The sequence below is a fragment of the Danio aesculapii genome, chromosome 23 (genome assembly GCF_903798145.1).
Source record: "Danio aesculapii chromosome 23, fDanAes4.1, whole genome shotgun sequence".
NCBI lineage: Eukaryota > Metazoa > Chordata > Actinopteri > Cypriniformes > Danionidae > Danio > Danio aesculapii.
Genome location: NC_079457.1, coordinates 38,818,271 through 38,835,395, shown reverse-complemented (window position 1 = coordinate 38,835,395; position 17,125 = coordinate 38,818,271). Strand labels below are relative to the sequence as shown.

Here is a 17,125-nt window from a genome sequence, read left to right as displayed (position 1 = left end):
GCTCACCACCCTCAATCAGTTTTAGTTTTTGACCCTTTATAAGAAAAAGTTTGGGCACATCTGCTTTAAAGAGACACTCATAGTGACTATCATAGTAAAGCGAGACATGCATTACAATTTTAACTATGGTGTTATTCAGTATTTCATCTAAAGTTCATATACTGTGTTTAAAAGGAAGTAGGAAGCTTTATCAATAAAAATACACTTAAATACATTACATACAAATGCAGTAGAGCAGCATTCAAATATATTTTATCATCATAAATAGTTTTGGATAAACAGACAATTATACTTACAATTACAGAATTGAAATAAACGAATTACGAAATTTCTCAAAAACCAAAAGGAATAAAAATAGCACTCTAAAGATTAAAAATGACATTACATATACATCTAAATAAACACATTTTCAATTATTTGCAATTACCAAATTAATATATATGCAAAAATATAACCTCCAGTTTGGATATTCTTTTGGAGTACTACATTTATTTTATCATCATAAAAGTTTTTGGATCAACAGTCAATCCACTTACGAATTATGCAGGTACTCAAAAACAAACCAAAGTGGATAAAAATATCACTCTAAAGACAAAAAATGACATTAAATATATTTAAATAAAAGCATTTTCAATTAACAAGTGAATATGTATCCAAAAATATCACCTTGAGTTTGATTCTTTTTAAGTACATTATTTCCATATTAAGTAGTCATTTAAAATACATGCTTAATTGTAAATAATTTTCATGAAGGTTAAATATGTCTTTAAAGCTTAATCTGGTTATTGCAATCAGTGTGTATACCTTCTGATTTTGCTCAGCGTGAGTTTGATGTGGGGGAATTTTTCCTTAAAAGTCTCATTCATGTCCTTCTTCAGATCGGATGGTTTGACATACTCTATTACTGTCGTCTGCGAGCAAACCACAGCCAGAGAAAGAAAGAGAGAGATAGATAGAGAGAGAGAGAGAGAGAGAGAGAGAGAGAGAGAGAGAGAGAGAGAGAGAGAGAGAGAGAGAGAGAGGGAGGCCGTAAATACTGAGAATTTACATTAGTCAGATATGCAGGAATAAAAAGAGATTTGAATGAATTAGAGTGCACATGTGTGTCATCAGTATTATCCAGTGGTCAGCGATGAAGTCAGTAGGGTAAACTGTGTTTATCTGTGTCTGTTGGTCAGACACGCTGCTTTCAGACTCATATACATACTCATGTACAGTTACAGTGTACATATTCAGTGTACATATTCATATACATTTTCAGCGTAATGGCTGCATTAAACAACTACTGTAAACAAACGCATGCACGCACACACTGTGAAAAGCTAATTGGCTGAGCTGCTGATTATAATGCAAGATTTGTAGAAAACATTTACATACAAGTCAAAATAAAAATTGACGATAAATGTTTAAATATACCCAAAAACTTGATATCATCTCAAATATTAAATATTACATTTATATATAATAATAAAAGCAGTTTAACATTTTTTTAAAAACCATTTTAAGGTTAATATTATTAGCCTCTTTAAGCTATATTTTTTTTCGATTGTATACAGAACAAACCATCGTTATACAATAACTTGCCTGATTACCCTAACCTGCCTAGTTAACCTAGTTAAGCCTTTAAAAGTCACTTTAAGCTGTATAGAAGTGTCGTGAAAAATATCTAGTCAAATATTATTTACTGTCATCATAGCAAAGATAAAATAAATCAGTTATTAGAAATGAGTTATTAAAACGGTTATGTTTGGAAATGTATTAAAAAAAATCTCTCTGTTAAACAGAAATTGGGGAAAAAAATAAACAGGGGGGCTAATAATTATGACTTCAACTGTATATATATATATATATATATTTATATATATATCGCAATGTGCATGTCTGAAATAGTCACATCGCAGGACATGCAATATTGACTTTATATGTTGGGACTATATTTGAGCAAGAGCATAATTTCGGAAACATGATATTTAACCATAATAAAAATGTATCATCTGTATCTGTTTTAAAACCTGTGACTGCATTCAGCCACCCTTTGTAAGTTTAATAAACATTTATTTTATTTACTATTTACAATGAAGATTATGCAGTGTTTTTACATATGATTATTACATTTCTGTACCTGAATACTGTTTGGCTCCTCAGAAAACTATAAAGCATTGTAAATTTCTTTTTTTCTTTATGGCTTTATTGTATTTATATATGCTTTTAATTTTTTAAAAATATTTTATGCATGATTTACACCCAGAAGAATCTCAAACCAGTCTAAATTAATGAATTCTTTTCAAATAGAGCTATTCAAGCTCTCTGGTGAAATTATATTCATATTGGAATATATATGGTAGAAAAAAATAAATATTACAATGTCATATTTTTCCAATATCATGTAACCATAAAAAATAAAAGGCTGTATTTTAGTGATTGTTTTTTTATGTAATTAATAATAAGCTAAACTGATATAACATATTATAATGTCCAATAACAGTGTAGGGTATTTAAAATATAACCTTCAAGTAGATCTGAATTTACAAAATAAATGAATCCCATGCATGTAATGTGTATGTGTAATATAACATAAACACTACTTTAATAAAATAAAGATAATAATATAATAATAATAATAATAATAATAATAATAATAATAATAACAAAATAATAAAAGTATTCCATAAAGTAAAATATTTAACAAATTATATTACTAATATTACTATCACAAAAACAGATAAAAGATTGCTGTTATTTATTTTTATTTATTTATTTATTTATTTATTTAATTCCTCCACCTTACCATGTATGAGGCAAAGATGAGCACTCTTTTATGTTTTCCACATGGCCACTGGGGGTCACTGAGCATATTAGGATCATAATCAGAGTCTTCAAGACCTGAAAACACACACACACACACAAACAAGAAAAGCTGTCAGTCAAACCTCAGACCACAGAACTCAATGTGACACGTATAAGTGTGACAGCTTTCTGCAATGACCCAGCAAGCACAAGTTCAGCTAAAAACGAAATAACTGTCATCTGGAGAGTGAATGATGACACAATCTTTATTTTTGGCTGAACTGTCCCTTTAAGATGACACTTAAACTCAACACAATTAGTGACACACACTGAGCTGACACAAGTGTAGCTAATGCAGACTTGCTAAATAAGAAGAGCTGAAAGAGCTTGATGACTCACACACACACACACACACACACACACACGCACACACACACACACACACACACACACACACACACACACACACACACACACATAGAGAATCCAGGAATAGCTGCATTAGTAATTATGACACACAGTTTCACACATCTGTGCCTGGAATACTGCGATAATAAGCGTGTCCACCGAGTTGATTGAAATGTCTCTGCCCACTCTGTGAATAATATAGCATTAAACCTTTATTAAGCTCCCATCGGTGACTAGTACACACTTCTTTGTCTGTTGTGTGGGTGCACTTTTGCGTGCTTCTGTGATTTCATTTCACATAAACGAATGTGAGTATTAGCATGCGCACACATGATCCAGAAATAGCTTCAAAATGCTTTTGCAACATACACATCTAAAGTCTGACAAAGTCAAAAAAGGTCACAAGAAAAAGTTTTCGGATTCCAGAGGGCCTAAGATTTAAGTGGTAACAGAAATGAATGGAGTAAGTGCGCACTCATGTGTATGTGTGACTGCTTTGTTACATGTGTGAGGACTAAATACTTAATGTTGTTTTGGTGCTCTTGAATGTGGTGTGATAGATATAGCACAAAATAAGCACGAACAAACATTAGAAAAATAATAAATGAGACTTTATCGCATAGAAACGTCTTTGGTATTGTTTTCTTTTATGTTGTTGACAGGTTTTACATGTTCATCGGCTGAGTAAAAACAAAAAAGAACCAAATGTAATCAACAATTTACACTACCTGACAAAAGTCTTGTCGTCTATCCAAGTTTTAGGAACAACAAATCATAACTTGACCTCTAGTTGATAATTTGGTATAAGAAATGGCTTTTACGAAAGGCAAAGACCTCTAGATTGTGCTTATTTTACCAAAATAAAATATGATTGTGCCTTGATTTTTAATTATTAAATTAGGACAGTAAGGGCTGACTTTGCTTAGATAAAAGTCTTGTCACATAACAGAAATAATGTACAGTATAGAATATAAAGTCATGGTGCAATGGAAAAAGAATCAATATTGAGTTTGACTCCCATGAGCTTAGAGGACTGCATCCATACATCCATGCAATCACTCAGATCACTTATTAATAAAGTCATCTGGAATGGCAAAGAAAGAGTTCTTGCAGGACTCCTAGAGTTCATCAAGATTCTTTGCATTTATATTCAATACCTCCTCCATTTTACCCCAGAAATGCTCAATAATGTTCATGTCTGGTGACTGGGCTGGCCAGTATGAGAAGGAGCGCTATCCTGCTGAAGAATTTGCCCTCTCCTGTGGTTTAAAATGTAATGGGCAGCACAAATGTCTTTATACCTCAGGCTGTTAATGCTGCCATCCACTCTGGAGATCTCTTGCACCCCCCCCCCCCCATACTGAATATAACCCCAAACCATGATTTTTCCTCACCAAACTTGACTGATTTCTGTGAGAATCTAGGATCCATGTGTGTTCCAATAGGTCTTCTGCAGTATTTGTGATGATTGGGATGCAGTTCAACATATGATTTATTGGAAAAAACCTTCTGCCACTTGTCCAAATGATAGAAACTAGAAGTCATGTTATTATTTGTTGCTCTTACAACTGGGATCGACGACAAGACTTTTGTCAAGTAGTGTAGTAATGAAAACAGTTTTAATAACAGATTTAAGGATTTAAGGTGGTTAAGGTTCAAACTGTTTTAAGTAATTCAATCTTTGAATCACACAGCAGTTCTTTTTTAGACAAAAATAGTATGTCTGCTTTTTGAAAAGACAGAGAATCCCGCTCCTCACTGATCATGTTCGAAGGTTGGGAGGTTAAATGTTTTTTATTTAAAAAAATATACATATTTGATTTTGGGCATTTAATTATTAGATTTTCATTAACCTAAAGGTGGTGGCATGGTGGCTCAGGGGTTAGCACAGCAAGGTCGTGGCTGGGTCAGTTGGCATTTCTGTGTGGAGTTTGCATTTTCTCCCCGTGTTAGTGTGGGTTTCCTCCGGGTGCTCCTGTTTCCCTACAAGTCCAAAGACATGCGCTATAGGTGATTTGAACAAACTAAATTGGCCGTAGTGTATGAGTGTGTGTGTGTGTGTGTGTGTGTGTGTGTGAGAGAATGAGAGTGGATGGGTGTTTCCCAGTACTGGGTTGCAGCTGGAAGGGCATCCACTGCATAAAACACTGCATAAAAACTATGTCTACTGAAAAACTCCTTAATGAGTGTGTTTGTATAAGTGTGTCATACCCAGGTCCAGGCCGACGGTGCTGTTGAGGCGAGAGGACGGATAACTGCGAGGGATGCTGTTTCTGGAATAGGGCAGGGGTAGAGTCAGATCCACCGAGGGTTTGTGTCGATCCAGAGCATTAGTTGGGTACAGGAACTGAGCGTACGACACTGTCTGTACAACAAACAAGAGCAGAGAACAAGCTATCTATCAACCTGAGACATCCTGACAGCCACTTTAACCTACCGGGTGCATCAAATAAAGACATACATAAAGCTGTCATTCCTGAGCAGGTCGGCTCTCTGACTGACTGAAAGCTTCAGAGACAGGATGATAAGCTCTTACCCTGCCATACAGGCCCAGCTCCACACCCTCCAGCCCGGGAAGCATCTCTAGAGTGGTGGAAATTCCTCCGGACGAGTGTCTACGCCGCTGAGCGTCCAGACGAGGGTCGCTGACACAAACACATGGACAGATGCTTATTTTCATTGATTTATTTTATAATAATAACAATAAAAGAGAGAATCACAGACTTTGATGTAAAGTATTATTTAAAACACAACGTCACCACATTTAAACATTTATGGTTCTCTAATAAAGAATAATCTTCACACGTCTTGCATGTAAATAGAAGAAAAACACAGGAAATGTTTTTGTTCTATTTTAAAATCATTACATTTTAAGCATATTTGCTGCAGGATAAGGGCTCATTAACACCGAAAACTGTCTGACGCAGCATGATGTCCACGCGACACCATATTATGAAAGTATTGTAATGACGACAATAACAGATTATTAGAAATAGGTAAACCATATGTTATAATAAGCACTTGAAGATATATCATATAACTCAGGATATGGACCCTTTTCACAAAACTGTTATGAAGCGTCTAATGGTCATCAGGGTCTTACATCTTTCAAAGTTTTTGATATTTTGATTTTTAAAATAATGTATGAACATTTAGATGCATTTAATTATGTATTAAATCATCTTTGCATCAAACATTTACCCAACTATGAGGACTCCCACTGATGAGAAAACACCCGGTAATGTGAAAAGGGTCCATTCAGGTTGTTGCTAGACAGGATATGGTTGTGGCCGGAAGTTAACGAGAATCATTTATATTATTTATTAAATTTCCCATTTATTGTATTTTATTAACATCTTCACCCACACAAATAATAAACCCATCAGAGTAACGTAAAAACAGTAGATGTACTGAGTATTATTTTTGATATCTATTAAATTACCCAATACATTGTATTTTTAATGTCTACCCCCACCCTAACCCTAAACCTTCACAGTACTGTAAAATTATTAATTATTGTTATACAGTGTCGTAAAAAAATGCTTCTATATTGATGTGCATATCGCACTTCCAGTGAGTATTCGATCTAGACTTCACCGTCCATTCTGGGCAAATCTACAATGATCGCCTCCTCCGCCATGATACATATAATGGTAAATAAAACAGTTGTCAAGCCAACTTTCGACAAAAAACGTGGCACTCATGTGTGCGGCACTTCAAAAGACGAGTGACGTGAGCGTAATGGCTAAACACGTCCTTCCAGCATCTGTCTACATTAAAAACTATAGAAAAGAAGTGCATTGGAGTGGCATTCTGTGTTCACAAAAAGGCATTCTGTGTGAAAAGCCTCTGACCCTGCTTATTATACACATACACTTCTTTAGTATTACTGTTTTATTTAGAGATGCTCCAATTGATCAGTCACAGGAACAAAAGAGTAGTTACTAAATTGGGTCACTCTGACCAACCAACTGCACTTCAATGATGTATTGTATATGACATGAGTAAAAAGTGAAGTAAAAGAAGGTACTTTGAATACCTTGAGTTCGATACCGGTTCCTAAACAATGCTTTTTAACCATTTATGGTTTTTTAATATGGAATACACTTCACACGACTTGTAAGCAAATTTGCTGCAGGATAAGGGATCATTCACACCAAAAAATGTATGACGTGGCACTCAGGAGTGGGTTTAATAAAAGCGCAGCGCAGCAGGACGTCAACGCGACACCATATTATGAAAGTGATGTGATAACGACAATAACGGATAATTAGAAATAGGTAAACTATATGTTATGATAAGCACATGAAGATATTTCATATAATACGTTATGGACCCTTTTCACAAAACTGTTATGAAGCATTTAATGGTCATCGCAGGACATGCAATAATGAGAGATTATAGTTGATCAGCACAACAATTGAGAATACAAGAGATTGGTGGAATCATTGCAACGTATAACCACAACAGAGTGAAACTTTATCATTTGCATGTGTTTCAAAGGCATTTCTCTGGAAAACCGTAAAGCACTGTTTATGTGACTCTTTTCTTTGCTCTGCTGTAATAATTGTTGCTAGTAATTTGTTTATTATGTTTTATACTTAATTACCCCAAACCATCTAAATTCAATATTTAGATTTTTTCAATATCATGTATATATTTCAATATAGTATATATATATATATATATATATATATATATATATATATATATATATATATATATATATATATATATATATATATATTAATAAGTAAAGGGTGAGAAAATGTCATAATTTTCCTATTTAATTTAGACGATGAATTAAGCATTTCCTTTTATTCTCTTCTAAGAAAAACAAGCCAATCAAATGCTTCGAGGAATGTCCCTCCTTTAATAACTTCTAACCTCCAGCGTTAAAGTAAACCAAAATCTATAGGCTATTTTCAAATAAAAGCCCTTAAGATAAGCCTTGTTTACAGAAAGACATGTTTATCTCATTTAACAATGAGATAAACAACAACATGAAGCTGTTCCAACATGAAGCTGATTCAACGCTCAAGTTTAACTCACCAAATACAATCCGAGAGCTCAATCCTTAAGCATTTCCTTCGAGACAGAAGTAAGTACGAGTGTTGTTCACAGCACACTGCTCTTCATATTCACTCCCTCCAGCATCCCTTATCTACAGACTTACAGCCCTTACATAACATGGCTGTGTAATTTTCATCTCTTAAAAATATGAGGTAAAAGACCGGTTTTCCAATATCCAAGTGCATTTAAGCATTTCTTTAGCCATAATGTTGAGGGTGGGAAAGAAGAGGGGGTCAAGTTTGTGTCATGCCATGTCCAGCTCCAGGATGTGGGAAAAATTCGTCCCTGCCCTATTCAACTGAATCTAACCCTGAACACGAATCCCACGAGGAAAGCAGAGGATGGAACATTCAGCTCAACGCATCTCTCTAGAAGTTTATCTTTCTATTTGAGATTTAAGGAAATGAGTGACAGCTATAAATGGTGATGTTAGGAATCGTTCACAATTCTGCTAGTGATTTTAGTTTTCCCACTGAATGATTCTCCATCTTTGATGATTTCACCAATGATTCTTTTAGTATAGTTCTGAATAGATGTGAGCAGTTTTGTGTTTTATTTAAAGTAATGTTAATTACTGTACACAATAATTTGCTAAGCTTGTTTTTGTGCTGGTACAGTATGTTGTTTGAGAAAGGCCTGTTGAAAATAGGAGGTTGTGTCTTAATAGTCATTCAGATGATTCATTTTCAACCGCTGATAGATAATCACACACTTTAGTATTTTTTTACCCTCTGGATGAATAATTTCTTACTATTGTAGGGATGGATTTTACTCAGACTTAAATGTGCCAAGTAATAAAACAACAAAAGCTCTGAAATCTAAAGAAAAAGGTCCAGGATAGACTTTGACACCTTTTGCCCTCTTTCCTGAACTTTCCTTCCCTCTAGTATTGATAAATACTCAGGTGTGACAGGTAACAAGGTTTTGTTCACTATCTTTGATAAACCCAAATCCCAACAGATGAGCAAATCTTAAGTCACAGGATAACTTAAAAATAACAAAATAACAATTAAATGGTCAAATAATTAGAAAAATTTGCCTCAGTCAGTTCCTGAAAACCCTGTTTTATCGGACTGATGTGTTCGTGCTACGTTGTTGAATGGACAACGATGTCATCTAGATCAGTGTTTCTCCACCACTTTCCTGGAGGACCACCAACACTGCATGTTTTGGACATCTCCTTTGTCTGTCACACCCATTACAGGTCTTTCAGTCTCTGCTAATGAGCTGATGATCTGAATCAGGTGTGTTTGGTTAAGGAGACATGTAAAATGGGCAGAGCTGGTGGTCCTCCATGAACGTAGTTGAGAAACAGTGATCTAGATACATGACACATCTTGGCACCCCCTAACACCCGATTAACCAACAACTGGAATGTGGCAGGTGCATTGTACACTCGAAAAGGCATTACTGTATATTGTAAAAAGCCACCAGGTGTAACAAACGCTGAAATGTCACCTGCCAATAGCCAAAGAAAAGACCTTTTCATTTCAATAATCAAAAGTGTGTGTGTTTGTGTTTGAGTACCTGATGTGAAAGCTCTCTCCATACGGCAGCACAGAGAAGGCAGCACACAAAGACCTTTTGGCGCATATCAACACGATCCTACAATGTGAACACAAGCTAGTTAACATAGCACACATTTACCACACGTTTACACATACAGAGGCCATTTCAACACACACACGACAGAGTAATCTCTCTGTACATTCAGATCAGAAACAAACACAACAGCTGTCACAGCAGAGGGGTCAAATGACAGCCTTAGAAACACATAAACCCCCCCCCCCCCCCCCACACACACACACAAAGTAAGGCAGAACACCTGCACTATCTGCCTCAATGTACACTTCTCTCTCACTTCTGTCACACACACAGGAACTGTGGTGATATTTGGGTTAGCTGTGGATATGTGGACTGCATTTTAACCCTAGACATGTGGCAGGGTGGTTAAATGGCAGTTAAGATGAAACTGATGCTCTGTGGCAGCAGTCAAGAGGATTTTTCTGACGTTTCCTTCATCAACAGCTGCATGAAAAGAAATGAAAAGTAAAGAAATGGCTAGAGAAATGACAATGACTGCGAGTCAGGGCAATTACGTCAATCATTTTATTGGTTATTTCAGCAACAGACTTTCATTTCTATCTCAGGTAGTGCTTTTTATATAGATTTCAGCCAGCAGGTCTGTTCATGTTGGTAGGATTCAGCTTTTTGGATTGTTTTATTCTTGTTTATACTTTAAGTTAACCTAAATATATTTTTGCATTATTATTTATTAGTAATTATTTGATTGCTTTTGCTGATTGATCAGACACTATACTGATAGATGGAAACAATCGGTTATTAGTAAATCATCCATTTAGACATCAACTGTTTGCATTAGCTGGTCACTTTACTTAAATCAACAAAAAAGCAAATAAAGTAAATAATTGCTGATGAATTAGAGTCTAAGCCGAAGGAAAATGAATGAATGAATGAATATCTATGAGCCACACATTTTTATGTTCAAATTTTTTAATGCAAAAAAAACCCCACTATTTCAGTACAAATAGTTACATATCATTATCTATGTTGTTGACAAATTTTTTTTTTAAAATACTAATGATAATAATAAGGGGGATAAAATGGAAGCGAGTAATAAAAGTGTACAGAAAATTACAACCAACTGAATGCAGACATTCAACAATCACAATCAAATGTTCAGATCTATTGTCAATGTTGAAAATAAATGTTTACAATTAAATATTATAAGATAATAATAGTGAAAAACAACCAAAAATTAAATTACTATGAAATAAATTAAAAGGGAAGGAGAATGCATCTATTAAATGAAAGGCAAGATGTTAAGAGAATTAAAGTAAGTTATAAAACACTGCCACTTTTTTAAAGAAATTATCTTTAGCCACACATTTTTAAGGATTGAGGGACATTATGTATACTGCATAGGACAGTTGGGACGAGGATTACTGCATTTACTGTGCTATTGACAAGCCAACTTTATTCCAATCCTATAACTTTATTTTTGACACTTTATCATTGTGTACTGAATGTAAATTAATATTAAATTTAAGAGTGTTTTGACTGTGATTTTTACTTCTGTCTGAATTCAGTGTTTTCAAAAACCAAAATACAATTATTCATTTAATAATAAAATATATATTTCAAAAAAATGTAGCTGATTTGAAAAATGTAATTTAATTGCAAGTTCAGAAAGCAGTTTTCAGATTTCAGGATTCAATCACGCTGGACTTTGGCCTTGCATGAACTGTCTGGAAACATTGCAAATATGTCTGCCAAGTAAACAGACTTTCCTTTGAATGGATTTGACACATTAAATGGACATGACCTTAATAACTTTAGGTGATCGTGAGAACATAAAAATCAAAGTCAGTTAAGATACAAATTGTTTTGATATCTGACACATCAGTTTAAAATTTATATATTTATATATTTATATAGTTTTAAATACATCAGTTTTGAATATATTAAAAACAATGTTTCATTGGTTCTTTGGAGTGTTACAATCTTTTATTTGCTTTATTTATGAATACAAATAATATATTTACATTTATTACATTTAGCACTTTATCATAGTTTATTAGTGTTATTATTTTGCTTTTGTATCTATATATACAAATCTTGAATCTGATTGGCTGATAGCCGTGAGATATTCAGCAAATAACACCCTTGTGTATTACTCCACCCACATACAGCGACAAGCAGAGGACACTTTACAGTTTGACAAATATTCCTGCTGTTGGACAACATAATGTACTTTTGAAGCTTTTTTGTCAAGAATGTAGTTGTTTAGATTGCAACTATGCAGTTTATATATAAAAATAGTGCCTACTTTCAAACATTTATAATTTCCGAGAGACAGAATATTGGTGGCCATTAGCCTGAGCAGAGCAAAAGCAGTTGACACTGTCCATCCACAAGATGGTGACAGAGACCACATAATAAGCCCTTAGACGAGAAAACAGTCTAATTTGTAACCACAGCTGATCAAACCATTATTAAACTGGTCAATGACATTTTAAGTTGATCTCTCTCTCTGTTGTAGTGCTGTATTTATACCATAGTAATTGTAGTGTGTTGAGTGTGAGATGGGACTCGCATATCAGGAATGTATGTATTTTGTGTTAGCCACTCTTCGTATAACCCTGAGTTACTTTTTGATTGCCCATCAGTTTGTTTATAATCAGTCTGTTGAAGAAATGCCCACATGTGTTTAGCCTTTTTCCTTATCGTAAACACAACAGTAATCTGGCTTTGGCTTTTTCGGGGATAATTATTGTGATTTCCCATTTGCAACAGAGAAATGCTGGGAAATGTCTCTAGACTGATGGCATTTTATGCCGTTCAGCCTTATAATCCTAAAACGTGAGCAAAATCACCTGCTTTGTCATCACTTAGACATTATGCTAGAGAATCATTCAAATACTAGCTCTAAAGTGATGTCAGCTTAAGATGTGAATGAATGGCGGAAGAAAGTAGTTCTCTCTATTTTTGGACTCTCGTGTTTGATTTTCTTTTTAATACACACGATTATGCCGTCAAACTGTTGTATAAACGTAATATTTCACTCTTAGCATTGGGATATGGCTGTATATCATCACTGGTGGGAACCTAAGGCACTTGGCCTGGGGCCTCGGTCCAATGTGCGCCTCCCACCAGTGCTGATATACAGCCTTATCGCACTGCTACTCGTGTGATATTGCTTATATTATATATATCTATATATATATATATATATATATATATATATATATATATATATATATATATATATATATATATATATATATATATATATATTTTTTTTTTTTTTTTTTTTTTTTTTTTTTTTTTTTTTCCCGTATCCAGATTAAAACTATTGGTTATTTAGTCAGTTATCAGACAGTACATCTAATCGAGTTAGCATAATACATTGTTGCAGAGCACATATAACTTGAATATCAATGAGTAAACTATCAGCCAATTCATTTTTTGGTCATTTATAAATATCACTTCAATGACCTTGCATAGCACACAATCATCTATTATGGTGAATTCTGAAATAGTGCTCCATTGTTTCTCACAGCGAACAGTTAATAGCCTACAGCATTAGCTGGCCTTTTTTGTTTTAATACTGAGCATCTGTGTTTATTCCATAGATGAGGCCACTGAACACCAGGATTATCAGGATCACTGATCATCTACTGTACTGGAAAATATCTTATCAGTTTTATTTCTCCCACCCCGGCCCTGTCTGTGACCCTGTGAATGTGAGTAGGTACGTGCGTATTTGTGTGTGAAAACCCAAAGCCTGGGAACACAAGCGGAAAATATGGACTGCGGTCTATTTGGGGCAGTTTATAATGGGACTTTAGTAAACATAGCTCTCATTCTTTGGATGGAATGGGGCCAGATCTCACAGAGAACAACCAGTTCTATTAGAGAACAACACGCATCCCATCCAGTCAATCGTAATGCAGAGCAGACTCTGTGCTACAGCTCCAATTAATAGACATGTAAGTCTAAAGTCAGATAAATCATCATATCTGATTCTTGGGTTCATTATTGCTGTCATTCTTCAATAAAAGCTTCTAAAACAAATTGTGCTGAAAAGTTCTGCTTTAGCCAACACAGGCTCATTCTGAAAACGTAGCCCTACAGACGGTTCTGGAGACCGCGAATTATGTAATCAGAGGTATGTATGGCTGCATTTCATTGAACGAATGCTAAGGGGAGGTGAGATGCTGAATAATTAATATTACTTGTATTATTAATTAGTATAAGTATCAGTGTGATACGCTTAAGAAGAGATAATCTTGTACATTTTAAAACATTCAATAATTATAATAAATAAATAATTAAAATATGTATAAACTAATTTGAAAAGGAGAGGGTAAAGATAATCTAATACCTGGTTTTGTAACAGAACAACTTTCTCTTTCAGTCTGAAAAAAAAAAATCACACTTTCGCTATGAAAAACCTGATGCACGTGTGATCTCCGTAGCACTCGTCAAATCATCCGGTCAGCTTGGTTAGGCTTATTGATAGTTTTTTTGTTTATTGACGTCTGTGGCAGTAGTTTTTATTGTGCAGTCAGTTTATGTGCATCATATTTGTTGTTCTGTTAGTGTAATTGAACATCTTTTCGCCATATTTGTACAAAGTTTGTTTTATCTACCGCACTTCACCGTTGTGATTTTTCTCTGCCACCTCACCTCTTGCCCGTCACTAATGTGCAGGTAAAGCAAGTTTGCGCCGGTAAACACAGCACCACCTCTGTTCAAAATATGTATCGCGATTCGCTCAACATTTCCACCGATTTGAATTGTCACATATTTGAATCGATTTTCAACTGGTTCATGATGAATCATTCCATCCCTAGTAATATAAAGATCTGAAAAGCTTTATAAGCATTTCAATTTTATTATTAACACTCTTATTGTGATTTTTTTTTTTTTGCTGAAAAACTGCTATCTTAATCCTTTTATAATTTATCCTCTCTATCTTTTTAAAATTAAAACCATTTTACTGGACTAAAATCACATTTACATTTCAAAGACTTGGCCCATTTGATGAGTACAAATAATAGGATGAGTACAAAATGTGTGTTCAATATTTGTGTATAAACTGTCAGAGATGAGATCCTTCTAACATAACAAATTGCATCATAAAGCAAGTGTAAATGGACCCTTGCCAAACTGAGAAGAGAAGGAAGACGAGAGGCAGAATGTTTGTTTTCAAGCACAGATAAGGGAAAACAAGACAAGTGTGGGAAAAGATAGACTGATACACACACACACACACACACACACACACACGCACACACACACACACACACACACTGGGCTGTTATCACTGGCATTAACAACTCAAAAACCCACAAACATGCACGCAAAGAGGTGAATAAACACACCTGCTTCCCCTGGTGTCGTACTGCCTCATGTTCTTAATAAAGTGGATTTTCTTCATAGAGCGCGGACGAGGAGAGCCAGATGCATTCCGGCTCCTGAGGACACACAGATGGGTAAAACATGAAACACGTTTGTAAATAATGCAGAAAATCATCTAGTCACACATTCATGTTACGAGCTGCACAAATGAGTCAAAGATTCACTCATAAATAATGATGCATGATATATTGCCGATAACTTGCCGGGAACAGTGTAGATAGATTTTGCGAGCCGCCTTTGCTTCTCTCCTGAACTTGAAAATATGATTGGCAGAATCGTATAAATGCTGGATTAAGATCGTCTAGGGGGTCGAATTGAGATCGCGATCTTTTTTCAATTAATCGTGCAGCTCTAGTAGGTATAGTGTATAGACTGTCATATTGGGGTGATATAAACACACCCAGTTTTTTTTTTTTTTTCAATTAAACAACATCAAAACGGTGGACCAATTGGAGCGGTTTTGAGACCGGACACAACTTGACGTAGGAGTGCGGTCCCCCCGCCCACCAATACTGATTGACAGGCACGCATTACCATATGCTCAGTTTGTTGTTTCACGTCAGCCATTTTCAGCGTGTGAGTCAAATCGGTCACCAAAAGAACACCCTTGCTCTGTTTTTAGATGTAAGGCTCATTGGGACACAAGATCCACATTCACCACATGATCGCTCTCATCGGCTCAATTGTTTGTAACTTTAGGTGGGTTTGCAAACGTGTACTTTTCATTTCGTCTTTCTTAAACTTCAGCCAATTGCATTTCCTGTGGTCACAGAAGCTCCCTGTCATCTTGAATAAGTGCAGCTGGAAAGTGCGAGCGTGTTGTCTTACATGCGCGTCCCTCCATTGGAAATAACAAACTTGCCTTAAGCAGGTCGCACACCAGAAGCGCCACGCAGCGCCATGCATTTTAGAATTCTAAACATAGGTTTCTATCAGGGTACACACAACAGCGCCTCAAGTCTCCGGCTGACCACGGCACCCAGCCACTACTCAGGACACTGTTCATATTTCTGCCACACCAGAGAGTGCCATCTGAATAGTTTCATTTTAAACAACCCGCGAATGTGCGCATCTGGTGTGCTGTTTCACGGCTCTCAGCGGCGCATCCGGTGCCTCAGTCAAAGTTAGTTCAGTGTGCGTGGTTATTAGTCTCGGTGTACAAGCTCGGAACTTTAAACTAGCACACAGTTGGCTGTAAAACTATACAAAGACACAAATGATTTTGTAGTCTCTGCTTGGTCTGTGTCCGAGTTGTACATGTACGGCTGAATGCTGGTCCTCTCACTCATTTTGCTTCTCCCTGTCTGCCTGTCTGTTGCCAAACACAAAGCCAGGGAGGCTCTTGGCTCCGCCCCCTTGTTAAGTTGGGCGGGATATTGGAACTAATTTTCATGTGTACACACCCCTAAAATGACACTTTTTAATACATTATAATAAAAAAAATATTAATTGTGTTTTGAACTGAACCAAAACTGGCACACTCAGAAGAACCATAATATTAATAATAAATCTTAAAAAAGGGGTAAACTAGGTGCCCTTTAACAGTCGCCACCTACTGGCACAACAATGTAATTGATATATTACTGATTTAGTGTTTTACTCGATTTTAATTGCTATGACAGACAGCTTATGTCCAAACTATGATCTTTCATGGCAGTGCTTCTGTCATGACTTTTTAAATAGAAATGACAACACTGTGTGGTTGAAAATGTGAAATTTCATACCTATAAATGTCAACTGCTTTCTCTTTGTCAGTTACTGTGAATGGTTGTGGCGATCACACTTGTAAGAGTTTTAATAGACACAGCTGAATCATTTTCATTTAGCAGGGATGAACATTATAGATTCTGAGCATCGATATCGTGATTATGTGTATCTGCAATTGTCACATCGCTGGATTGGATTGTTT

The 17,125-nt window shown here is 35.5% G+C and overlaps 1 protein-coding gene across 1 annotated transcript in view; it reads right to left on the bottom strand.

Moving 5' to 3' along the window:
* cables2b (Cdk5 and Abl enzyme substrate 2b) overlaps positions 1-17,125 on the bottom strand; it is a 40,735-nt gene that overhangs the window by 5,354 nt on the left and 18,256 nt on the right. Inside the window, exons 2-7 of the mRNA XM_056449772.1 lie at positions 15,180-15,272; positions 9,796-9,873; positions 5,732-5,840; positions 5,407-5,560; positions 2,789-2,883; positions 805-911 (exon numbers count right to left, since the gene is read on the bottom strand). Coding sequence (XP_056305747.1) covers positions 805-911; positions 2,789-2,883; positions 5,407-5,560; positions 5,732-5,840; positions 9,796-9,873; positions 15,180-15,272 — 636 coding nt within the window. The remainder of the gene's footprint in view (positions 1-804; positions 912-2,788; positions 2,884-5,406; positions 5,561-5,731; positions 5,841-9,795; positions 9,874-15,179; positions 15,273-17,125) is intronic.